General features: G+C 39.2%; 1 protein-coding gene across 5 annotated transcripts; it reads right to left on the reverse strand.

Moving 5' to 3' along the window:
* Nucleotide 1: 1 nt before the first annotated feature.
* Nucleotides 2–27,983, reverse strand: WTAP (WT1 associated protein). Of its 5 annotated transcripts, none has more exons than XR_013960325.1 (8): nucleotides 27,674–27,832; nucleotides 20,702–20,739; nucleotides 16,606–16,661; nucleotides 13,342–13,400; nucleotides 11,942–12,069; nucleotides 7,250–7,991; nucleotides 2,654–2,808; nucleotides 2–1,233 (listed from the first exon to the last, which is right to left on the reverse strand). XR_013960325.1 is itself a non-coding variant. In XM_080663561.1 (8 exons), the coding sequence occupies exons 2-8, from the start codon at nucleotides 20,729–20,731 to the stop codon at nucleotides 650–652; spliced, it is 1,191 nt and encodes a 396-aa protein (XP_080519687.1). In that variant the 5' UTR covers nucleotides 20,732–20,739; nucleotides 27,674–27,983; the 3' UTR covers nucleotides 2–649. The 5 variants fall into 5 exon arrangements, 3 of the variants coding, with proteins under 3 accessions (XP_080519687.1, XP_080519686.1, XP_080519688.1); XM_080663561.1 differs by having other exon boundaries at nucleotides 7,813–7,991; nucleotides 27,674–27,983; XM_080663560.1 differs by lacking the exon at nucleotides 27,674–27,832 and adding an exon at nucleotides 27,368–27,541 and having other exon boundaries at nucleotides 7,813–7,991.
* Nucleotides 27,984–27,993: the final 10 nt, after the last annotated feature.

Here is a 27,993-nt window from a genome sequence, read left to right on the forward strand (position 1 = left end):
TGCAGGAGTTACAATAAAAATCTTTATTTAGGTTTGGTCAGTACAGGGAAGATATACTGGAGTCACAGAGCAATATGCATGAACAGGGTACAACAGTTCATAAAACTGAGTAACTATGCACACAAATTTCTTAAACATTCAGTCACCTAAAGAGAAAATGCAGATGTATGGTGGGAAAAAAAACTGTATCTAACACTGAAACTACCATAGGACTCCATCAACAAGTCCAACTTTTAGTGATAAAACTACTGTACTGGGCAAACTTGGCAGTCATAAACCCACATCTACTCTAACAAGTCTGAATGGTGCATAAGCATAGTAACAGCATGAGTAAGAATGCCCTACACAGCACAGGTTCTAGAGAGACACAGATTTATACAGACATCATTGTGTTATACTTTAAGGAAAGAGTTCCATTTACAACTTCACATTAAACTCATATAAAAATAACCTGACCTTACACAAAATGTCCTTTTAGCAACAAAGTAATTAACTGTTACAATTTCCAAAGTGGCAGAGGTATTGAAGCAAAGAAAAAAAAAAACACACCCACCAAAAAAGGCAAACTGTGACAAAAGTATGCATTAATTTTCTGATAGCATCCTCTCCCAAATTAAATGACACTGTATAAAAATTTGCTGGAAAAATATTACAAAACTGAGCCCTGTACATTTACACTTGAGTCCAAGCCATTCTGAACGTGGCGGGAACCCGCAGTTCGGTTACCTTTCCCACTCACTGTTTTCTCCTCTTGAGGGTCATGATTGGAGTCTGTGTCATTTAAGTGGTGTGTGAGAGAGTTTTCACTGCCCGTGGGAGAGTCTACACTTTCATACCCCGCACTGAGTTGGTTTACGTAACTACTACCTCCTTTGCCAGTTCTCTCCTCTGAGCTGTTGGAGGCCTTATTACCATTCCCTGGAGAAGAAGGAAAGCCATCTTCAGTGGTGTCCCCCTCCCTGTGACATCCAGACCCAGACGTCCTCGGCCGGGAAGAACTGCCATTGCTTGGTCCGTTGGCCAGCCGACTGCAGTCTTTACCTGGGGCCTCTGCCTGTCCTACAGGCTCAGAAGATGTAGTCCTGCTGGTACTTGGGGCTGGGGCTTGAGACTGCTGCTGTTGGTACTGAGCCAACTGCTGGCGTGTCTCCTTCAGTTGTTGCTGAAGAACTAGAATGGTACTCTGCATACCCTCTACTTCTTCGTCAAGTTGAATGATGAAGTCATTCAGTTCTGTGCAAAGGAGAGTCAAACCTACTTTAATATCGCTTATAGCATATTTTTAAATACTTCAATTCTAAAATTGATTTTTTAAATTTTGCTTGGAATTTTAAAACAGCCATTCAAGAATGAGGTGGGTTTTTGTTTTGTTTTGTGTTTTTTTGGGGGGGAGAATAGATGATTACAATAAATATATTAAAGCAACCAAGTTGAAATTGATTCACACCACCTAGCTATATACAACTGGTTACAGCCCACAAAACCTGCTTCCGGTTTCCAGGGTTGGGGAGTTATCTGGCTCACGGGCCATAAAGGGCCATGAAATCATTTCATCAGGCCCTGTCAAGGCATTAGGGAGAGGTAATTAACTGTTTGACCAAATATAGCAGGCTAATTTTTAAGTCGGGAATTTTGGCCCACAAATGATGTTATAAATACCCAAATGGCCGTTGGCAGAAAAAAGGTTCCCCATCCTTGGTCTTAACCAGTGGGCCCACATGCCTGGTCCTCTTATTCATCCTCTTAGCAAGTGATTATTTTCAGCTACACAGCTGGGTTAGCCCCTAGGGAACAGTGTGGTCCTCGACTCTTAACACTCCAAAGAGGCCGAGGCTGTAACGAAGGGACCATTCCACATCAAAAAACAAAACAGAACAACCCAACAGAGAAAATAACTCTTGAAAATTTATGAATACAATGTCCATTAGGATCTGAAAGCTTTTGGGGGAAGAAGTCCTCACTACTATACAAAATCTCAGATTTACTGTGTTTACAAAGAGTAAGAGCTAAGAACTGTCACTTTGAAAAGGTAGTTTTAAAGATATTTGACTACTGATCGTTGCAATTAACTATCAGATATAGTAATTAATAATTTAATTTTCAGAGTTTAGATATTTGCCTTACTATTAATCTTCCTCATAAAGAGGAGAAACAGCTATATACTGGCCCAAAAAAAGGATGGTGGCTGACAAGTTTGGTTTGTCTTAGCAAATTTAAGTGTGACTTCTTATTCAGTAAATAGAACCTCAACAGGTACAATCCATGATACACTTTTAGACCACTGGAAGTAGCCAAATACTTACAAGATTTACAATTAGAGAAATTGGTTAAATAAAAATATTCTCCTTTGAAAGCACTGATTATAAATTTGTAGATCTGTGTAATGCCTTAGTAATGTAATAGCCTTTCTCTTTTACCAAATTCCACCCTGAAAAACAAAAACTTATGAAATTTACACAAACAATCAGGAGAGTGGGGAGAAAACCACTACAATTAAATGGCTTGTTTGCTAACTAACTAGATGTTTCATTCATAATTTTATAGAACCATTGGCCAGAGATTACCATGTAGAGAACCTAATCTGTAATATTCATGCCTGGCAGTTTTTTAAAGCCAGTGCAACATTAACCAAACTTTTCAAAAAACCCCTTACCATCCTGACTGCTTTTAAGCTCCTCACTATATTTCTTCTGTAAAGCCAACTCTGCTTCAAGTTGTGCAATACGTCCCTGGGACAGCTGCCTTCCAAGCTCTTGATTCTCCTGGATAAGCATTCGACACTTCGCCATTAACTTTTTGCCTGTTTGGCTGCAAAGGAAAGAGCCATCCATCACAAAATGAAGACAAAACGGTCTACAACCTTCTTTGCTTGCAATTAGTATGCAATTCAGGTAACAGGTACAGAACATAACTATGTCACAGCATGTGCCTCCCTGTGACTACCATCTTCTTCTCTGGAACACAGCCATCTTCTGCATTTCAGTATTCTGCCAATACAGCAGCAAAAATAATCCCTAAACCAAAAGTACCCAAATGGCCACTTTTTATTGCTATTACTTGAATAACTCTGAAATCTATTTATTCCAAATTATCATTTAAAATAGAAACAGGCCAGTGAATTAACACACATCTCAGATATGACAATATTAATAAAACACTAAGGTACTTAGCTTTATGGAACAGAAGAGTCCTTGAAAAAATAAATGCAACACCACAAATGTACAATTCTTTAAAATAATATATGAAAATCAGTACCTATCAATGTAAATGTGAGTATATTTATTCTTGCCAGACCAGCATTTAATAAGGATGCCTCTTAATAGGCAGTTTTCATAGGAATGCTTATTACATTAATGGAGGCATGTTCAGTAATTGTTTTTAAAGAAGCTTTTAAAAATAGAGGCTTGAGACTATTCATATTCATCAGTCCCTCATTTAACTTTTTTATAGGATATACTTTTGAGTTATCTTACAATATGACATTAAGGTTTAAAAAATTTAATATTAATATGTGGTTAAGATTTTATTGATGTTATAAAAGATTATCCTTAGGACACAAAAATAAGATTTATCACAAATAATGCAAATATTTGCCAAATTAGGGGTGTATACTTTCACAAATTAGTTACCAAGTGCTAATGAAACATACTATAGAGCCTACATGAATATATACAGCAATTATAAAAAATGCAATCAAGAGTCCTGTCTAAATAAAATTTTACTGTTTTTGCTTCAACTATCACAATAGCAATAATGACTTTTAAAGGGATCTGATTTAAATATATAATCATATATATTACCTTTGAGACTTGGATATGAAGTTTGATATTCTTACAATGGCATTAAGTTCAGAATGACGTTACCATCTTTAAAAAAATCTTTTTTGCTGACACTTTTTGTTTTATTCTTTTAGTGAGGTTTTTTCCCCCCTTGCCCAATATATTTAAGAATGCATCTGATTTTATTAAGCCTTAGGACTTTTAAATGGGAGCACTTTGTAAGTAATTCTCATTCTTTGACTCTTGCAAGGTTCTTTTACTAAGAGCACTTGTTCTAACCCAGTGGCCGGCAAACTCATTAGTCAACAGAGCAGCAAACCGCGGCTTGCGAGCCGCAGTTTGCTGACCACTGTTCTAACCTATTATCCTTAAGCAAACCTGTGGTGAAGTACAACCTGGGTTACTACTGGCTCAAAGAAGCCTCAGGTGAAAGCAGCGAGTCAGCACTGTAGTAAAGGTTTATTAGATACCCTTCCTGTTTGTTGCTGCTGTTGCTACAGATCGCTCCCATTTCCCCTGAGCAGACTTGAGCCTCCACTGAACAAGAGTTTAGAAATCAAATGAGGAATTAAGAAACAGGCAGCACTGTCAATCATGCTGATGCTCCTTCCGCCCACTTTGTTGCCATGCTCCCACAACTTTTTCTTGCTAAGTATGTAACCTCAGTGTTTTCCAACTAACCTGAAAATTTTTTATATAAACTGAACAAAGATTAGAAAAAAACTAAAATCTATAATTTGTGAGATGACTTACTCTCACAAAGTAGACAAATTACCTTTATATAAACAAATGCCTGCTCTAAGATAATACTATCACTTCTAATATTAATGATTACTGCCCTGACTGGTTTGGCTCAGTGGATAGAGCGTTGGCCTGCGGACTGAAAGGTCCCAGGTTCGATTCCAGTCAAGGGCATGTACCTTGGTTGCGGGCACATCCCCAGTAGGAGGTGTGCAGGAGGCAGCTGATCGATGTTTCTCTCTCATCGATGTTTCTAACTCTCTATCTCTCTTCCTTCCTTTCTGTAAAAAAATCAATTTTAAAAAAGTATATTAAAAAAATAATGATTACTAAAATAAATCTTAACAAAACTGTTCTTCTTTAAACATTCTGTAACTTTATGTCATTTTACTAATCATGCTATTTAAAATTTGTGTTGTGTTCATTATATCACAAAAACATAAGAATTTAAAGTAACTGTTTCTGGAATAATATTTAACTACAAAAAAAAAAAAAATCCAACCCATTCCTAAAATCAAATAACTCACAAAGAAAATATAATAGGAATTAATTTTATAGAAAAAACTTATACAAAAGAATGGACACTGTACACTGCTTTGTTATTAAGGGAGCCAGGATATCTTAGAGAGCTGTACACACAATTACCTAAGTGGTTAACTGAAAACTGAACACTGCCAAAATACTGAAACATACCCCCTCTTAATACTGTAAAACACATGCATTAACTCATGCATAAAATATTTTAACTACAGTGGACAAAGTAATTCAGGGAAGCTCTCTCAAATTGAAAAAAAAAAAAAAAACACACCAAAAGCAAAATCACAACCCATTCTATTTGAATTATTCCTGATATAGTATTGATTATGTACTATTTGTTTGAAGTTAATGATGTATTTATGAATAGTATCTAGAATACCCTGGCTTACAGCCTTTTTTTCCAAATAATAAAAATCCATTTATAGGTGATTAAAATACACTAATACAATGGAAATATTACATAACCATTAAAATATGAAGCAAAATGAACTAAAAAAAAAAAAAAAAGTAAAATGTCCAAGAGATAAAGTGGAAAACAAAAGCCAAAGCGGCCGATCATCTGCAGCGTTCACGTTGTTTAAAGCCAATATGAGATGACTTTATAAGCATAGCAATTATCTTGATACCCAAGAAATTTTAACAGTGGTTACTGCTCCTGGAGAATAGAATGGGAAGGGCAAGGTCACATCCAGGAGTGACTCTCACTTTTCGTCTTCACTTTTCTTCATTCTTTTTCAACTTTATTCATGAGCATGTATTATCTTATCAATTAAAAACTTTTTAACAGTAAGAAGAAAAAAACCCACAGACCCCAAACTGACTGTTACCTAAATGCAAAGAAAGACGCTGGCTATATTTAAAAAGTACATGTTATAATACATTTTATAAATTATTTCTTGACCTACTAAAAATACTTAGGTCATTTCTACTATGATCTTAAATGTCATAAAATATATACAAAAGCCTTAATGCGGGCACAATAAGCTAATTTCAAACAGATTTGGTTACTTACCCTCCAACCCCCACTAAAAATGAGAATCTTAGAAGCGGATTTCTTGCTGTAAAGTCACATAACAAACCACTTCTTAACCCACCCTCTGCCCCACAATCAGTTCCCTAAAGCATAAACATACATGATACTTACAATTGATTTGAATGATTAAGAGAGAACTTAAGTCACCCTTGTTAAAATTGCACTTAAACGTTGGGACAATCTGGAACATTTATCTTCACTCATCTTAGACTCCATTATCACCAAGAGAAAATTCGAATTGGTGACTTATAGAATGATCTGAAGAAAAAAATTCACCTCCAGGACTGGATGGAAGCATGAAGAAAATGCCTCATTTATCTAAATGATCAAATGAACTTGCTGGAAATGATCACTATACCTTTTTTTTTTTTCAATTCACAAAATGTCTCACTTAGGCCAGCCCACAGTTCCCATACATTATTTCCCCAATCTTCTGACAGGCACCCTGTGAAGCTGTCCCACAGTAATTTCTACTTCAATATCCTGGGACAAGGCGTCAAAAAGTAACAAGTGTCAAGTCTCCTTGTCTTTTATGATACCAGCTGGAAAACAGAGGCAGCCTTTCCTTTCCTTTGAAGAGCACAGCAACAATTTTCCCCAAATCAATCTGCTCTCCACAGCCCCCAAAATCAAAATGTTAAAATTACAACAAAATCATCATAGTATTCCTTGAACTTAAAAAAAAAAAAAACAACTATTAAAGGCACATTTAATTTAATATCAAGAGTGCGATACAAAAGGCCCAAAATACAATGAAGGAACACATTCCCCCATTAACACCAATGACAAAGCTCTTTCAACATGTGCCTGTTGAATGAAATGGGGGTTTAATAAATTTCACTACTAAAAAATAACGCAGTGAGTCTCATCACAGCCAATATCCTTATACAATCTAGTCGTGAAATGAATGTTTATAATGCTTCAAACAGTTTAAACCTGAAGTTTGATACCACACCTTCATGTTTGTACAGTCCTCAGTAAAATTATCTACAGTATTAGCAACCATTCAAAGAACAAACCATTGATTCAAACCACATTGATTTAAGGCTCAATCAAGTAATAGAGAGCCCCAAACGAAATGGTTAAATATATGAACTACTTGTACTGATATCTATTAAGTAGTTTCTTAGCAAATAAACCCTTGAAATGCAAAATTCACCTCATTTAAGTTTTGATCAAGAAGTTCAACAACAATCACGAAGTCCACAGTCTTATAGGCAAAACTGATACACAGTGTCTCTAAGTCACTATGCTCAAGGTTAAGAGCGATGCATATTCCATTTTTACATTTTACTGGAATTTTACATGTTCAATTCATGATTTTAAATCTCTAGGTTTTCATTCCTCCAAACTGTCTGAAGACACAGTGTGCCACAGACTTAAGACTTCTGTTTCTCCCTCTATTTTCTTCAAACAGAAACATTTCTCAAGTGTCTACATGTCCTAGAAGGGGAATTTTTCGGAGGTGGCCACTTCTTCGGAATAGTCCGACGCCATCAGGCCTCTGAAGCAGGGGGAGGGGGAAGAGAAAAAAGCTGAAACACAAGGTTCATCTGGTCAGTTTTACATTAACCATTACAAGCTGGATAGTATAAGAATGTGGCTTTTTTGGCTCAAAAAGTCTGAGTCTTGGTGTGGAAACGAGTACTTGGCTGTCCCACCACAGCTTTCTCGTAGTGGGACTGTCAGGGAAGTCTTGACTGGGGAGTATGATTTGTTTACCTATCAGGCGTAAACTTCCAGGCACTCAGTTCATTTTGGGCTTGTTCCAGTTTGTCTTTAGTCTGTTCCAGTTCACCTTTCATTTTTAGGAAAAACAAGTTGATCGCGGGGTCCACCATTGTTGATCTCAGTTGGGCGACACTGGGCTGCTGGACTTGCTTGAGGTACTGGATTTGAGTCTGTGCAAAGCAAAAGAAACAATTACTGCCAAGTCAAAGAAAACATACATAAGCAGGTGGGCTCAAATCCATTTCATTCGCTGTATTTGCCAACTTGTTTATTAAAACTCTCCCTCTTTGATCTTAAAATCCTCTAAAGTAAAAATTAAAAGCAACTATTTAAGGTTATCCTTAAATTAAGGATATTAAGGAATTAAGGCCATTTGGTTGCATTTCCATATTTGGAACCTTTAAAGAAAGAGGCTACATCTTACTTTGCAACCAAAACAGTACAAAAAAGAAAAAAAAGAAAATCGGTTATATTTATTAAAAATGCTAGCAATCACTGGAAAAAAGCCAAGTTTAAAATATTAATTATATAACACTACAGTACTTTACTCAAATTTGTGCCTTGGAAGTTATTTTAAGTACAATACAAATCCCTTAAAAATATACCAGGTACAAGATTATAATTTAAAACACACACTTGCATTTCTAGATTTTAAAATATGTAGTATTTATATTTACATGAGTTGGCATTACTTTATAAACAGCATTTTAAGCCAAAAGAAATTCTATGTTTATTTTGTCCCTTTGGAGTAGATTTGAATCATAGAATTGTAAAGCTGGAAGGTGACTGACCTAGTCCAAACTGCTTACTTTGGAGAAATTAAATAAACCAAGTGTCCATGAATACAATTAGTTCAGTGCCAGAACTGGGACTAGAATTGTAGCTCTCAAGCCTCCTGACTCCGATCTAGGGCTTTTCCCACCATAGCAGAACTTCCCTACTTACACACGAAACCTTCCATTTCTCTCAGTTGTACTATTGACTATCACCTTAAAAATACCTTTCTAAAATATGAAATACAGTTTATTGGCTTTAAATGCATCACTTGCTTCACACCCAAAGAAGATATGGTTCAAGATCTTGCTCCACACTAAGGCTTAAATAGGATTTAGGTTAACATTTCATAAGTAGCTAATTTCTATAATAAATTTAGTAAAAGCCAAAAATATACTGAATGGATTTGGGATACATTTAATTACTATTTCATTGAGCTAACAGAACTAAATTTTACTTAACTCAGGGAGATTTAAGTTAACTCATTAAAAAAAATTTTTTTATTAATTTCGGAGAGGAAGGGGGAGGGAGAGAGAAATAGAAACATCAATGATGAGAGAGAATCATTGATCGGCTGCCTCCTGCATGGCCCCTACTGGGATCAAGCCTGTAACCTGGGCATGTGCTCTTGACCGAAATCGAACCCGGGACCCTTCAGTCTGCAGGCCAACGCTCTATCCACTGAGCCAAACCGGCTAGGGCTTAAGTAACTCATTTTAAACAATAAAATACAACTGCTTATTCAATGTAAGGCCAGTTGCTAAGACAATTTTTTTTATTTTTTTTTTATTTTATTGATTTTTTACAGAGAGGAAGGGAGAGGGATAGAGAGCTAGAAACATCGATGAGAGAGAAACATCGATCAGCTGCCTCCTGCACACCCCCCACTGGGGATGTGCCCGCAACCAAGGTACATGCCCTTGACAGGAATCGAACCCGGGACCCTTCAGTCCGCAGGCCGACGCTCTATCCACTGAGCCAAACCGGTTTCGGCAGTTGCTAAGACAATTTAATAGGAATAAAGCATGTCATATAGTACATACCACATACTACTATCACTAAAGAAAACACTGCTCCAACACCAACATAGTTGCTATTTAGATTTACACGGTGAACTGCATTTGCCCCATTAACCTTGACCTTTCCCTGTTTTTGTTCCTGCTGCCCTTTCTGCAAAACTTCACTGTATTCTAACTGAAAGAACACAGTTGTGAGTTGTTCAGCAGCCTGTGCAGGGGAGAGCTGTAAAAAATGTGGCTGGGAAGGTTAGATTCTAGTTGAGATAACCTTAAAATCTAGGTTGAAAAGACAAAAGTGATGTGGCATCAACAAAGGCTCGATCAGGCATGATGTGTTCAGACTGCCAGTGTACATGTGACAGCTGAAGAGCCATAAAGGTGAGGCAGTAGCACATATTGTCTAGAGCAGCGGTTGCCAAACGGTGGTCCGCAAGGTCCACGACTGCGGGCCTAAAGCAAGTGGTGAGATGTGCCTGACCAAGGGTAACAAGAGGAGGAGGACTTGAGAAGAGGGAGTTCAAACACACAGGTGTGGTGAGGTGTTACCACAACTATCCATTTTACTCATCTACAGGTGTTAGCACTGAAGGTAAGGTTCATCCTTTGCATGCGTAAGCATCTTAACACAATGCCATGCAAACAGGGAGAACTAAAACTATTAAATGAGTAAATGGTAGAATCTAGAATCCTAACTATTAGAAAAAGGAAAGGATTAAATGGTTTTGAGACTGGGCAACTGAGATGCACTGCCCATTCCATTAGACATGAAAATCATAAGAGAAAAAAAATTTTTGTTGGAGGGGTGGGTGTTACCTAGGAAGAAAAGCAGTAATATTCAAACTATTGGTGAGACTTCTTGGAACCAATGTCCAAAGGTGAGGATGGTTAATAGTTGAAAATACAGAAAGTGAAGGCATATGAGTACTGAGAAAAAGAGAAATTTATTAATGCATTAGTTAGTGACCTTAAAGGGGGGGGGGGGATCAGTGGTAGTGAAGATGGAAACAAAAGGAGAAAAAGTGATGAGAAGGTAGAGAAAATGACAAAGGCTACTGTTTTCTTAAGCAAAGTGACAGGTGAAGAGTCATTTTGAAAAAGTGAAGGAAGAGGGACAAGAGACTTTTGTGGAAATATAGACAATCTCTGCATAGGAAGTAAAAGAATGAGAGAAGAAACAGGAATAGGACTGTGTCCCAGACATTAGTCTCCAGTGACCAGAATATTGCCTTATATATTAGATTTTTTAAAAAAACATATTTTATTGATTTTTTACAGAGAGGAAGGGAGAAGGATAGAGAGTTAGAAACATCGATGAGAGAGAAATATCGATCAGCTGCCTCCTGCACACTCCCTACTGGGTATGTGCCAGCAACCAAGGTACATGCCCTTGACTGGAATCGAACCTGGGACCCTTGAGTCCGTAGGCCGACGCTCTATCCACTGAGCTAAACTGGTTAGGGCACATATATTAGATTTTTATAAATGTGTCGAATGGAGATTACACAAAATGATTCAAGAAAAGTTCAGGTTTTAAAATTAGAAATAACAGTGACAGAGCTCCTCTACTTAGTATAAGTTAAATATACTAACACTAAATTAAAAAAAAAAAGGCTAATACTGTTGAAGACAGCATAAAATTGAATCTAAATTCAACCACAGCTAAACCATCAAATATGTCACTACATTTTAGATCTATGTAGACATGATATAAATGAAAGCTTAATGAAAAAGAAAATGTGGTAGAAGTTGTTGATACTAAGAAAAATAGTTTCACACATTTAGGGGTAAAGAGCGCAGAGAAGAAACTAATCAGATGGTTGATTCTTTTTAAAAAGATATATATTTTTACTGATTTCAGGGAGGAAGGGAGAGAGAAACATCAATGATGAAAAAGAATCATGGATTGGCTGCCTCCTGCATGCCGCCATTGGGAACGAGCCTGCAACCTGGGCATGTGCCCTGACTGGGAATCGAATTGTGACCTCCTGATTCACAGGACAATTCTCAACCACTGAGCCACTACAACTGGCCATTGGTTGATTCTTGTATGTGTGCCGAGTGGGGATGAAACCCATGTATCAGGACGACGCTCTAACCAATGTTGAAGAGCTACCTGGCCAGAGCATAAAACCTAATTTTAAATCTAATGATGACAGGCTATCTACTGAAAATTTACATTTAGCTATTTATATCTCAAAGCATATCTACCTAGCAAAATGTGAATTTATAATTATTATTAAGTATATACAATTAGCTGAGTACTAACTAACACATGTAATGTGGACTAAAACAATTCCTCAAAGAGTTAAGACATTTGAAATACTTACAGTACACTCTTGCATCTCTTGCTCCTTGGTTGCTAGTCGCATTACAAGGATGTTTTCCCTTCGTGCAGACTCTTGCTGTTGTTGCTTTAGTTTTTCTTCCGACTCCCTTAAGCCAGTTACATCATTAGCTGATGATTTAAAAAAAATTTTTTTCAAAACATTATGAAATACAATTTCAAAACCAAACAGAACTAACAAAATGAAAGTTGTGATTGCCTCTGTCAAGGATAATAAAAACCAGGGTAAAAAAAATTCATCCAAGTCTTTAGTTTCTCTCTTAACTCCTTTTAGAACAAGGAAGCTTGTTCCCAAGCACAAGTGCTCTTGCAGAAGGCAATGGTGCTATAGTGTGGTCCAAAGCCACCTAATCTTAGATGAAATTACGTTGTTACAGTCTAAGCTGTTAACACAGGAAACTTCATTATTTGCATCTGCTTATATTATACATTATTCACAGAGTCCTGCTTAGGATTGATTTTAACCTATTCAATATAATAAACATGTCTATAACTGCATGGACAATTATTACGTTAAGTTTTCATAATGTTCATAACGTCTATGGATTATAATATAGTTTTAACATAATTGAAATTTCAGGGTACTAAGCTTTCTGGGTTTGGAAAACAATATTGGTTTTAATTTATTTTTAATATGTTTTTATTGATTTTAGAGAGAGGAAGGGAGAAGGAGAGAGAGAAACATCAATGATGAGAATCATTGATTGGCTACCTCCTGTAAGCCTCCTACTAGGGATCGAGCCTGAAACCCAGGTATGTGCCCAGACAGTGATCTCTTGGTTCATGGGTTGACACTCAACCACTGAGGCACACCAATTGGGCATAATATTGGTTTTATACTCACAAATAGTATGTTACTCTCAGTGAAAAGTGACAGACTAAAAAGGTTTGATATTACAAACTTTGTTGGTATTTTTAGCAGATTGTGAAAAATATAGCCATATCCTATTTTTACAATTTAAGTAACAATTAAGTTACAATTTAAATAAATTTATTACTAGTTGTTTGTACATACATTCTAGACTAATAACTCATGCTTTAATTCAAATTCCTCTGTGGAAGGGGTTAGGGACAGATCTAAGAAAGTGGCAAGTAGTTTTGAGTTTCCCTATCCATATTCTCTCAGAATTTTGTACATAATTCTGCTAAAATAGTCATGCTATTGTATTATTGCATGTCAGTCTTCCCCAATGACTGGGAACTCCCCAAGAAGAGAGATCATCTGTCATTCACCTATTTCCTAGCACCCGTTACAGTGCCCATAGTTCTTTCATGTTTGAATAAAAATTACATTTGCTTAGCAAAATCAATTATCCTGAATGTCTATAACAATCTAAAAAGAGATATCCGTATGGTCTTTAGGAAGCTACAACTCAAACTTACAGTTCAAATCTGTGTACTTGCCCTCCAAAGCTTGCACATATGCTTCATACTGCTTCCATCTAGCACAAAAATAAATTCGTGTTAGTTGTTAAATTGAAATTGCTTTATTAAAAAAAAAAAAAAATCACATCTGTAAACTTAGAAATTTAACACCAAGAATTCCACTGCATGATTTTTAAGATCTCTTCCATTTTGAGATAATTATAAATCTAGTTTAACCAATAATAAATCAGTCACTTTACTATTCCTTCTCAACTTAATGGAACTATATAAAAGGAAACACAGAGAAAAGTGTTTTCTCCTAAGAACATACCAAGTGTGCTTCTCTGGGTCAGATCACACACCATACAGGACTGTGTATCACTGATGCTCAGCTCAATGCTTGCATAATGGAAGCTGAGTAAAAAAACCTACTACTACTTTCTGATAGGCTTTCCACCTCAAACAAAAGACATCCGATATAATAAAAGTCTAATATGCTAAGTGTCTGGTTGTCCGTTCAATCAATCAAAGCATAATATGCTAATGATATGCTAAAGCCGCTCAACCGCTCGCTATGACATGCACTGACTATGAGGGAGCAGACGCTCCAACAGGTAGGTTAGCTTGCTGCTGGGGACCAGCAGATTGGGACTGAGAGAGATGGGCCAGACATGCCCTGGAGTGCTCCCACATTCCCTCCCCGGCCCCAATAATGCACCAGTGGGGTCCCTCGGCCTGGCCTGAGCCCTGTTGCAATCGGGACCCCTCGGGGGATATCAGAGAGCCGGTTTTGGCCCAATCCCGCAGGCCAGGCCAAGAGACACCACTGGTGCACGAATTCGTGCACTGGGCCTCTAGTATAAAACATGCCTAATTATAAGAGACTGTGGGTTATCTTGGCTCTTTTGTGAAAATGACATGTGACTCTTTCAAAAATAATATTTATTTTTACTTGTAAAACAAGGGGGAGAGAACATAATATTTTTCAAGTCTATTTGTAAAACTGTTATCAACTTGCATAAATGCCATATACTGTCAGAGCATGAGAAGGCCTTTCTGCCTCATAATATTCCCCTACACACAAAACAGAGGCTATATTAGCTGCTCTTGCAATGATTGCACATAAACAACAAAGCGTTTCCAGTCATATGTTTAAGCACCTGCTAATGCAAGCGTGACTTGCCCTGAATATCGCTGTCTTGCTTACTGAAGAGCTATGTTTTCAAGCCACTCTTTAGTTGAAGCTAATCAAAACTTAATTTTAGAAAATCTTTTTTTTTTTTTAAATATATTTTATTGGTATTTTACAGAGAGGAAAGGAGAGGGATAGAAAGCTAGAAACATTGATCAGCTGCCTCCTGCACAACTCCCACTGGGGATGTGCCCGCAACCAAGGTACATGCCCTTGACCGGAATCGAACCCGGGACCCTTCAGTCTGCAGGCCGACGCTCTATCCACTGAGCCAAACCAGTTTCGGCTAGAAAATCTTTTTATAATCTTAAAAACTTTGACAAGTCAGCTATAAGATTTACTATTACAACACAACAACAACCCCCCCCCACCCCAAAACCAAGCTAATCTACCTTCCATATAAAGACTACTGTTCAGCCAAGAGCATGTTATTTTTATGGCTAGGACACAGACCAAGTGCCCTCAATGTTTGGGGATCAATAAAGGTCTCTTGCAGAGGCAATATAAGAACTATTTGTTTTAGAAGAATAGAAAAATATGAAAAAAAAAATCAACAAAAACATCCTTATCAAGAAGCCAAAAAGCACAGATTAGTTAAATATGTAGCAGTTGATTTAAAATCACCAAGAGAATTAATGAGGGAAAAACTCACTTAAAAGTCATGAGAGAATTCCCTAAAGAAAGAAGTTAACCTGACCTCAAGAATAACCCCCCTACACACACACTCAATTAAATCAATAAAAAGACTATACATACTAACCAGAGAAATTATCTAAGAAAGGATAAACGGCAAGAACTGTCTCATATCAGAGGTACCAAGAGAACAACAGGTGAGTGGCAGTATATCATAAGCAAGTGCCTACCTCAGCAGGGGAGGACAAGAGTGTTTTAGAATACTAAGGATTCAAATTTTATGTGGAGGAAAACAAGGGGTACGCAATGGAAAACTGTCTTATGCATGAGATTATGCAAAAGGAAGATAAAAGAAAGTCCACAACAGAGTAAGTAGAACGAGTGGGAAATTATCCGACTCCAGGAAACAATGGAACAAGTCATCTGTGTCTATTTACAAAACATCTCTTCTCTCCTCTACACCAGCTGGTTAACTTTACTCAGTTCTTCAGGTAAAAATTCTGTGAACGTTCTAGAGAAAGTTCAATGACCCTGAAAAATATTCATTTTATTTTTACCTAAAAATGTCATGTAACTTATCAACCATGGTGTAATAAAATGCAGAAAGAATATATTTAAGTTATAAAACACAAAACATGATTGTTTTTCTGATTTCTTTTTAAAATCTTTATTGATTTCAGAAAGGAAGGGAGAGGGATAGAGAGATAGAAACATCAATGATGAGAGAGAATCATTGATTGGCTGCCCTCTGCATTCCCCCTACTGGGGATCAAGCCCGCAACCCAGGCATGTGCCCTTGGCCAGAATCGAACCTGGGACCCTTCAGTCCGCAGGCAGATGTTCTATCCACTGAGCCAAACCGGCTAGGGCTTTTTCTGATTTCTTGCATTTAAAAGAATGAATACCATTAATGCTGCATTTCTCAAATCTATTTTTGCAAAACAACCACAAGATAACTCCAGAAAATCAGAGCTGGAAGTAACTGTTAAAAGTAATTTAATCCAACTCCTTTAACTCCAAGAGGAGAAAACGAAGGGTATAAAAAGTTAACTGAGCTGACCAAGGTTCCTTGTAAGAGTAACTTGCCTTCATCAGTAAATAATGTATTTCTTCCATAACTAAAAACATATCCTTTAGGACTATAACTTTTTCACATATTAAACAGAAAAGGAATAACTACATTAAACCAATTTTTGCAAGGAAAAAATTCAGGTTACCTATTAGTCTAGAAGTTATCCAACCTAGTGCTTTAGATCTTTAAAAGTGTTATGCTTTCCTCAATTATATAATAAAGAAACAGGCCATAAAAAACACATTTCAAAAGTACATTAAATGATTTGAACATGTATGCACATTAAAAATAAAGGAATACCCAACACACAAAAACTTTATAGTATAGAATTACAATATAATGTTCTATAAAAACATTTTTATATTTTGATAAAAGAACATTTTACCTTAAAATTAACTCATCTCGTGCCATAACTTTGAAGTCTGTCTCACTCAGTCGAACCTATAAAGAGAATTAAAATATGAACTGGATGCTTTCCCTAAAAATTTTAAATGTACATACCATTGGTGCTTACACTTTTCATGTTTTATGAAGATAGGATAACTTCTAATGCCTCAAGCGCTGGTTTCTAATAGGAAACCCTTTATCACTAAGACATACAAAGCCCTTCCAAAAAGGACACACGAAACATCTCCAAGCCTGAGACTTAAAAATGGTTCAGTATGTACTGTACTTAAAAAAACACACACAACTCTTATTTTATTGGAAAGTTTTAAAAAGTAAACTGTTTATCTTTAAAACTAGAGGCCCGGTGCACAAAATTCATGCATGGATAGGGTCCCTAGGCCTGGCCAGCGATCAGGGCCAATCAGGGCCTTCCGACCAGGGTCTCCCTTCGTTCCGCGCTGCCCCCGGTGGTCAGCACACATCATAGTGAGCTACTGAACTCCTGGTTGAATTCCCGAGGGGACACTTTGCATATTAACTTTTTATATGTATAGACTAGAGGCCCGGTGCATGAAATTCATGCACGGGTGTGTGCGTGTGCGTGTCCCTCAGCTCAGCCTGCATCCTCTCCAATCTGGGACCACTGGGATCGGGCCTAAACGGGCAGTCAGACATGCCTCTCACAATCCAGGACTGCTGGCTCCCAACTGCTCGCCTGCCTGATTGCCCCTAACAGCTTCTGACTGCCAGCCTGATCACCCCCTAACCACTCCCCTGCCAGCCTGATCAACACCTAACTGCCCTCCCCTGCCAGCCTGGTCGCCCCCAACTGTCCTCCCCTGCAGGCCTGGTTGCCCCCAACTGCCCTCCCCTGCAGGCCTGGTTGCCCACAACTGTCCTCCCCTGCAGGCCTTATCGCCCCCAACTGCCCTCCCCTGCTGGCCATCTCGTGTTGGAATGATGGTCAATTTGCATATTACCTCTTTATTATATAGGATGTGTATCATTATTAGGGACATTCAAATTAAAACTCCAATGAGCTATCATTACACACTTATTAAAATGGCTAAATGTGGTAACAACTCCAAATGGTAGGTAAAGATGCAGAATAAGATTTCTGGTGAGACTGTAAAATGGTATGGCTGCTCTGAAAAACAATTTGATAGTTCCTTTTAAAACTAAAAATAGATGTGCTAGACAACCTAGCATTTGTACTCTTAAGCACATATCCCAAAAAAATGAAAATGTATTTTTACACAGAAACTTGTACATGAATGTACAGCTTTATTTGCAACAGCCAAAACTTGGAAACTATCCGTACTTCAACAGGTGAATAGTTACGTAAATTATGATACATCCACACCATGGGATACTAAAAAGAAACAGACATAAGCAATTTGGATAAGCCTCAAGGAAAATTATACTGAGTGGGAAAAATAAATCTCAAAAGAATACATATATTGCATGATTTCATTTATATACATTTGTAAAGTAGCATAATTATAGAAATGGAAAACTGGTTACTGTTTGCCAGGTATTGGGGATTGAGAAGGAGGGAATGGATATGGCTATCAAGAAATGACACAAAGGAAGCCTGAGGTGATGAGTCAGTTAACTAGTGGTAACACTAAGTTATGTGAGATAAAACTACATAGACACACATACACACTCTCTGCATGTATAAGCTGTGAAATCTGAATAAGCTCCGTGGATCATATCAATAAGCTCGGTGTCAAGTTCCTGGTTTTGATGATGTTATGCAAAATGTAAACATTGAAGGAGGCTGGAGGAAGAGTATACAGAACCTCTCAGCATATTTCTTTGCAACTTTTTGTGAATCAATAATTATTTCAAAACTAGAGGCCCAGTGCATGAAATTCATGCACAGGTACGAGTCCCTAGGCCTGGCCAGCAATCAGGGCTGATCAGGGCCTTCCTTCATTCCGCACCGCCCCCTGGTGGTCAGCGCACATCATAGTGAATGATCAAACTCCCAAGGGGACACTTTGCATATTAGCCTTTTGTATAAAATTATGGCTATAGCCCTAGCTGGTTGGCTCAGAGGATAGAGCGTCGGACAGTGGACTGAAGGGTCCCCAGTTTGGTTCCCGGTCAGGGCACATGCCCAGGTGCAGGCTCGATCTTCAGTAGGGGGCGTGCAGGAGGCAACCAATCAATGAGTCTCATCATTGATGTATGTTTCTCTCTCTCTCTCTCTCTTCCTCTCTGAAATCAGTAAAAGTGTATTTTTAAAAAATTATGGCTATATTAGTTTCCCTTATAACATACATTTATATCCCGCTTTCCCAATTGAATTATAAATTCCTCTTAGAAATAATGTTATTTCTTCTTTTAATAAAACAAGTATGATTTAATGATTTGACTTTGTGCTTTGTACCAAGACAAGCTAACAACTAGAATATGAAGCCCCATCTCCACTATTTCTTTTTCCCCCCTTTCAACTGAATGTAATGATGGACACTGGTTAACAAAATCATACAGGTTTCAGGTGCACACTTCCACACATCATCTGTACACTGTACTGTGTTCACCATGCCAAGTCAAGTATCCTTCCATCACCATTTATCACCCCATATACCCTTCACTTCCCCTACCAATCATTATACTGTTGTCTGTGTCCATGAGTTTTTTTCTCCCTCAATCCCTCCACCTGCCCAAACCAGCCCCAACAGCTGTCAGCCTCCTCTCTATCTATGAGTCTGTCTGTATTTTGCTTAATTCTTCCTGTTCATTAGATCCCACAAGAATGCAATCCCACGATATTTGTCTTTCTCTGAATGGCCTATTTCACTTAGCATAATGTTCTCCAGGTCCATCCATGCTGTCACAAAAGGTAAGATTTCCTTTTTTAAGGCCTAGTAGTATTCCACTGTGTAAATGTACCACGGCTTTTTTATCCACTCATCTATGGACACTTGGGCTGCTTCCAAATCTTGGCTGTTGTAAATAACGCTACAATGAACATACGGGTGGATATAGTCTTTCAAATTAGTGTTTCGGGTTTCTTCGGATCAATTCCCAGAGGTAGAATCACTGGGTCATAAGGCAGTTCCATTTTTAATTTTTTAGGTAACTCCATACTGCTTTCTCACAGTAGCTGCACCAATATGCATATCCACCAACAGTGCATGAGGGTTCCCTTTTCTCCACATCCTAGCCAGGACTTGTTGCTTGTGATTTATTGATGATAGCCATTCTGACAGGTGTGAAGTGCTATCTCATTGTGGTTTTAATTTGCATCTCTCTGATTAGTAACATTGAGCATCTTTTTATTTGTCTATTGACCATCTGAATGTCCCATTTAAAGAAGTGTCTATTCAGGTCTTCTACTCATTTAAAAACAATTTTTTTTGTATTGAATTTTGTAAGTTCTTTTTAAATTTTGGATATTAACCCCTTATCAGATGTATTAGTGAATATGTTTTCCCATTCAGTGGGTTGTCTTTTCACTTTGCTGATAGTTTCCTTTGCTATGTAAAATCTTTTTAGTTTGATGTAGTCCAATTTATTTTTTTTCTTTTGTCTCCCTTGCCCGAGGAGATATATCAGAAAAAATATTGCTACCAGAAATGTCTAAGATTTTATTACTTCTTTGTAACTGCGTGAGCGTGTGTGTGTTTGTGTGTGTATAAAATAGTGAATATACTGAACTAATAGGAATACAGAACAGGGCGATAATGAAACCAGAGGAAAAGAACTAAACCTAAGAACTATATATTTTTGAAAACTATAAAAATGAATTTACATTACAATCAAAGAAATTTAGATTAGGAAAAAAGTTAACTTATAGAAACTTGTGAAAAAAATCTCCTTTTCTGACATTATTTGTATAATATTCATATAATAAAGGCTAAGAGTAGAGCAAGGGAAAAACATTATAAGAGTTTTTCAAAATTTAAAAATATTCTAAAAATACACTGCATATGAGATACAATATCTAGTACATTATATACCCATGATGCTATTATTATCATAGGCAAAGGAGTGAACATTAAACACTAGAGATAGTCTATATATATATATATATATATATATATATATATATATGCTTAAAAATTGCTGGAAAAACACACCTTTTTGGGAAGAGGTTCCTCGTTGGTCATCTTGAATCCTAGAAAAAGGGATAGAGAGATGAGGTTCAATTGGTTTTATTCCATTGAAAGTAGGAACAAAAAATACTAGCCTTTTCAAACCAATTTATTAGTGAACTCAATTATGACCAAATCATTAGGGGTTCTTTAGTTTTAGATTTACAGAACAGTTGCAAAGATATTACAGGATTCCTGAATACGCCACACTCTGTCTCAAGTTAACATCTTACATTAGCATTACTATTACATTATATTGCAACTGTTATTAGGTTATTAAAAACATTCTGTTGCAAAAAAGTAGTTCTTTTTGATGTTGCCATAAAGGATTGAGAGATAATTTTTCAATGCATTCTTACAACCGCCCTATGAAAGACAAATCTTGCAGAAGTGACAACTTTGTGCTGAAGTCAGATATTGACCTCAGGCAGTATCCCAGGCATCTTGCTGAATTGATATAGAAGAGCAGTAGCAGTTGCTAAGCCTTTTCTTTTACAGCATTATGGTTAAGGTAGAAGCTATCACTGCCATAATTCACTACTGTACAATGTTTACATATAATATACATCTTAATAAAAATATTCCCACACCATTTAATCTCATGTCACAATAATTTGTATCTCAAAATGTTTCTTTATATAAATTTATACAAAATTCACTTACTCTTGTAGCAAAAATTGAAGAACTATTGTCATTAACTTTATATGCTTACTGAAAATACCTCTGGTTACTTCCTAGTACTCAAATTTAACAAGGAGGCAAGCTAATTTAAACTTATTGCTAGGTATCATTTATAATAGTATAGTAATGAATGTTCCCTTATAAACTTTCCCCTTATAAACTTTCTCTATAGTTTATTTTACCTACCCATACTCACTACATATTCCAAATTATTAAAATTTTAACTCAATAGAAATAAGTCACAGAAATGTAATGTACAGCATGGTAAATATTTGAGAATGGTATTCCATTTTTTATGTCATATACAATCCCAACTCTGTAAGTCAAATACTCTTAAACCCTGACTTTCAGATTAGGTACATTGTGAAGGAACAGGACATGTTAGAAAATAATTGTAAATTGATCACATCATAAATTACGGGCTTAATTCTTCCCTCCTTAACAAGCTTATCATTGGATGTTGCTAGCAAAAATCCGAGTATATCATTTTTTTTCTGAGCTGATGGCTGCTCAGTGCTAATGTGAGACCAGTGATGCCAATCATTTGGGAAACAAACCCTCTCCAAGTTCATCTCCACAGAGGTCTCACTATTTCTATTTTAGCTTTAATGTGCATTCACTCCACTATACTGTAACCTCTTAAAACCCAGAAAGTCTGGCATATACTTGCAATTGCCCATTTGTCCAGAGCTAAATAGGTAAACATCAATAATCTATTTAATTAAAAAAAAAAACAAACCTACAGGTTATTTTTCCTCATTGCTCTTAGCTCGACTTGACATTTTATATACTTACTAGAGACCCAATGCACAAATTCGTGCACCAGTGGGGTCCCTTGGCCTGGCCTGTGGGATAGGGCCGAAACCAGCTCTCTGACATCCTCTGAGGGGTCCCGGATTGCGAGAGGGCGCAGGCCAGGCCAAGGGACTCCACTGGTGCACTATCAGGGCCAGGGAGGGACATGGGAGGTTGGCCAGCCAGGGAGGGACCGTGGGAGGGCTCTAGGGCATGTCCAGCCTGTCTTGCTCAGTCCCGATTGGCTGGACCCCAGCAGCAAGCTAACCTACTGGTTGGAGCGTCTTCCCCCTGGTGGTCAGTGCATGTCATGGCAAGCAGTTGAGTGGCCTTAGCATATCATTAGCATATTACACTTTGATTGGTTGATCAGCTGACCAGACACTTAGCCTATTAGGCTTTTATTATATAGGATGTTTCTCCCAGTTATTAAATAAGCTCCATGAGAAAATTTCCATTCACTGCTGATGCCTCAGTACTGGTAGGCATTCAAACATATGCTAAACAAACAAGTGAATTTGCTTGTTACTATTAAATCATAAAAGGTGAGCTAAATATTTGTATGCATGCATATAAGCATAACCAATGGACACGGACAGTAAGGGGGTCAAGTGGGGGGGGGGGAGGAGACATATGTAATACTTTCAACAATAAAGAATTTAAAAATTTTTTAAAAAGTGAGCTAAATAAGCAAATCTAGTTTTCCCCCAAAATCAACCAAGATGACAATCCTGTAAAATTTTGAGTATATATGTGGAACTTAATATTAATAGGTATTGTGATAGAGCTCTATTAGTGACAGTTTGAAAACAGCTAAATTTACCACTGTAGATAGGTAGTCTACCTGTTTTCTAGTTACTGGGCACCAGAGCCACTCAAAATCTTAGTTATAAAACTAAGTATTATGGATGCTATTTAATATAGATTAAACATTAAATTCCAGTTATAAATGTTTCTATAACCTGAACTTTGCTCAGGTCTATTTGTTTATTCTTCTCTTAATACAAAGTTACTCAGCTTCTTATTCTATTATAATAAAATTACAAACTTAACTAGCAATAAATATGCTAAAGTGTTTTTTTTAAATGGCATTTACATGATGGAGAAGTTCTCCTAGCCCTGCTTTTCTAGAACAGGGTGATAAACTTTGAAAGTAAAAAAGGCAGCGTAACCCCAGAGCCTCAGTTTCCCCGTTTAAAAAATGATTACTACCACCAAGGCTCAAAATTATTGTGCTATTTTTAAAGATAAACATTAGACTTTAGCATTAGCATGGTGACTGGCACAAAATAAGCATTTAATTACTAGTTACTCCTCATAAAAAAAAAACAAAACAAAAAACCAAAGACCCTCAGTCACTATTTCTCGAAAAGCCCAAGGGAGAATCGACAGGTTGACAATAACAATATTTGTTTCTAAGCCTCATTGTAGAATTCTTGGTGATCTCTGTTTAGAATTATAAACAGTGAGTTATTTTAATTTCTAATATTGGCTTACATTCTTTTTTAAAAAGTTTGATGCTGGGTAGATTTTAACAACACACTGCTTAGAGGATATTTATATTTTTTTCTTTTTTAAAAATATATTTTCATTGATATTAGAGATAAAGGAAGAGAAACAGATAGAAACATCAATGATGAGACTCACCAATCAGCTGCCTCGTACATGCCCTCTACTGGAGATCCAGCCCTCAACCCAGGCATGTGCCCTGACCTGGAAATCGACCCAGGACCACCTGGTTCATAGATCAATGCTCAACCACTGACCTACACTAGCCAGGCTGTATTTGCTTTACAAAAATAAATTTTGAAATTTGTAATATAAGTCAAGGATAAATACAGGTCTGGTATAAATCTTTGCATTTCACATGTTGATTATCAGTCGCAGGTCATTACACATATTATGGGATATGTAACCTGGGAATTCAAAGCATAAGCATTTAGAAACTCCTCCCTTATCTTTAACTGATAACAAGTCAAATCTTTCCTTGAGAGTCCATGATATTGCACAATAGTTAAATGGGCAGTCTGGCAAAAGGCAAATTTAAAACAAGTTTAAAATTTAAAAGCATCAACATTCAGCCCTAACCGGTTTGGCTCAGTGGATAGTGTGTTGGCCTGCGGACACAAGGGTCCCAGGTTCGATTCCGGTCAAGGGCATGTACCTTGGTTGCGGGCATATCCCCAGTAGGGGGTGTGCAGGAGGCAGCTGATTGATGTTTCTCTCTCATCGATGTTTCTAACTCTCCCTCTCCCTTCCTCTCTGTAAAAAATCAATAAAATATATTAAAAAAACAACAACAGCATCAACATCCAACTAATTAATCAAAATAGAACCTGGTTCTCAATTTTGACTTTCACATTGCACAAATGTGCTAAGGAATTTATTATTTCCCAGTACATTTTTTTTGGCACAACTGACAGCACACAATAACCATGTAAAGTCAATTCTAGAGTCATAAAGACAATGGACATTCCAGGTTCTTAGTACAATCAATCTATTCTTGTATCGGAAAAATGGAATGACCGAAATATCATTTGGAGTTGAACACTGAAGGGAAAAAATGGGTGTGTGTTTAGTGCTATGAGGCATTCATTTAATAATTACAACTTTTCAAAGTTAGTCCCCATTTCCCAGATGATGAAATACAAATTAGTAACTAATGAAGATGGGTAATTCTCCCACTCTCTCATCCTAAATAGTGATCAAGCAGCTTATAGCTAGAAAATGCAGAAAAGCAAAGTAAGTAAAATTCAAAATCGGCCAATTTGGTTACCTTTTAGTACATTTAAGAAAATTGGTTAAACATGATTTTAAAATTATGTAACGGTTTCAGTTATTCATGTGGATAATTCATAAAGATAATATAGCTCAAGTTTAGAATGCCAGACCAAAATAACTGATTATGATCTAGACTAGAGGCTTAGTTTGAGTTGGCTGGGTGGCTAGCACCCCAAATCCCAGGACTTTCCTGACGCTTAGCATTATGATCCTAAGTTATGCAACTCAGTTCTCTGTAAACTGAGAGGCAAGCACCAGCCAACACAACTTCAGTAAGAAAGCATGTACCTAGCTGAAATTCAACAAATAATACAGCATGATACTAGCCTTGGCGCTGCAACAGAAAGGGTGCTACTTAGCAATCGGAAGACCACCTTATCCTGACTCCGGTACCTTCCCAGTCATGTGATCCTGAGCAGGTCACTTAACTCTCTGGGCTACAGTCTCCAAAACAGCAAAAAGGGGACACCAATTCTGCCTGCCTCACAACGTGCTGCACATTTCAATGCTTTAAATGCCATACAAAAAACAAACAAAAACGGGGGGGGGGGGGAGAGTCTTTCAAATAAAGCACTTACATTAACATAAAAGACAACTTTAATGTGTATTTAGGGGAGAACATTTATTTACTGGTACATGAATTCGTGCCAGTGGGGTCCCTCGGCCTGGCCTGCAGGATCTGCCCGAAACTGGCTCTCCGACATCCCCCGAGGGCACAGGCCAGGCCAAGGGACCCCCAATGGTGCACGATCAGGGCTGGGGAGGGACTGCAGGAGGGCTCCAGGGTATGTCTGGCCCATCTCACTCAGTCCCAATCCGCTGGACCCCAGCAGCAAGCTAACCTACCGGACGTCTGCCCCCTGGCGGTCAGTGCACGTCATAGCGAGCAGTTGAGCGGCCTTAGCTTTCCATTAGCGTATTATGCTTTGACTGGTTGAACGGCCCACAGACGACCAGACACACTTAGCATAACAGGCTTTTATGATGTAGGATAACATTGAATTCTAGCCTGATGCACCACTTTAATAACTAATATACGATTATGGGCATATTAAAAAGTTTTTCTCTGATAAGTTTAGTAATAGGAAATTATTGAGGCCAAAAAAGTGGGAGATAATCTAATACTACCTAGGTCATGTTTTGCTAAATGACCTACTAACATACAATTTTAAGAGCAAGAAAACACTTTTCCCCAAGAGCAACATACTATACAAAATTAATGAAAATGATCAAGACTGCTACTAAGTATACAGAGTGGAGGAAGTAGGTGTACAGTTGGGAGTACGGGAAAGTGTGCATTCTTGTGTTACCGTTTTCCACACGAACCCCTGCAAACCTACTTCTGTCCACTGCCGGCATCGTCCAGGGGATTCTGTCCGGCACACCTGGGAGGCGGGGCGGGACCTGGAAACCGTAAGGCGCCGCGCGCGCACACACACACACACACACACACACACACGTGTCATTACTACCCCTCTCACGTCCACATCCCCACACACACACACACGTGTCATTACTACCCCTCTCACGTCCACATCCACACACACACACACACACACACACACACACACGTGTCATTACTACCCCTCTCACGTCCACATCCCAGGGCCGCGGTGCCAGAGCCGACTTTCCCTCACCTTCCAGCGACGGGATTAACTAACCTCCAAGGGAGGGAAAACAAGTACAGTTCAGGACCGTAACATGCTCAGGGAATTTATTCTACCCTGTGAAAGAGAATCGTTTTTTACCACGTAAACACGGTTACTTGGGATTTTTAACAGAGTCCTTTGGGATCAAACATCCAATTAAATATTACCAAAACAGGAACGTGGACTTGTGTTCCCCACTCGAAAGACAGGACTTGAAAAAATTCAACTAGCAGCCGTACAAGGACCCAAGGGGAGACTTTAAAATTTCACGGAAGTCTGTTAGTAGTTCCCTGGAGTTGTCTTTGAACTCGGGGATGCACCAATCGTGTAAAAATGGAAGTCTACCGGGGAACGCGGCTGCGGTAACCCCCAACTGCGCGGCGAGAAATGTGGCCAACGAGCGCGGCGCTCCTTCCCGTGCAGAACTCGCCCACCCCGGGGTGGGAGGGGGCGCCGCAGGGCGGAGCAGGGCGCGCACCGAAGGGGCGGACTCCGGGTCCCGCCGGCCGCGGGAGCGCCCGCCTCACCCCGGGCCCGGAGGGACGGGAAAGGAGGTAAAACGGCCTCGAGGCGGCGGAAGTGTCCCTCGGGCGGGAAGGCGACGCGGCTAACGGAGGCCGGCGGGCCGCGGGAGCCGAGTCGCCCTCAGGGCTCTCAGCACCCCTTCCCGGGCCAGCGCGGCCGCGCCTCAGCCCTCGGGACCCAGAGCCCCTCGCGGCCGCTCCCGCCGCCCGCCCGCACCTACCTCTCCAGCCGGAGGCCGCGCCGGCGCCGCCCAGTCACATAGGCCGAGGCCGCGCTGCCGGATCGCCGCCCAGGCCGCCCGATCGCGCTCCCGAAGACCCCCGCGCTCCCCTTTATTTGCAGGTCTCGCCGCCACAAAATGGCGCTGAGGGAGGAAGTGAGGCCCCGCCGCCCCACCCCCTTCCCGCTCCGCCCGCCGCCCCGCCCCTTCCCGCCCCTCCCCGCCCGCCGCCGGGCCCGGCCCCGGCCGGTGTGCGCCGCCGCCCGCCCACTCCCGCCACGCCTGGTGCGCGTCCCGCCCCCTCACCGATGGTCGCCTCCCGTCACGGCCGTAACCACAAGACCGCCGCCGGGCCCCGCCGCGGGGAGGGAAGGCGAAGGGACGGCGCCCGACCTGGGCTCGAGGCGCTGAGGGAGGACTGCGCTCAGGTGGCACCCCCTACGGCGGCTGGAGCGCCGCGAGCTCGGCGGGGGCGGGGAGAGAGGCGGCCCGCGGGGAGGGGTGGGCCGTGAGGTCGGAGGTCAGCCGCAAAGCATCACGGGAAGGGCGGCGGGGTCGCGGCCGGCGGCGGGGGGTGGACGCGCTCGCCGGCCACCTGCGGCTGCGGCGCGGCCCTGGCGGAGGGA

This window comes from Plecotus auritus, assembly GCF_963455305.1.
Source record: "Plecotus auritus genome assembly, chromosome: 4".
Classification (NCBI taxonomy): Eukaryota; Metazoa; Chordata; class Mammalia; order Chiroptera; family Vespertilionidae; genus Plecotus; species Plecotus auritus.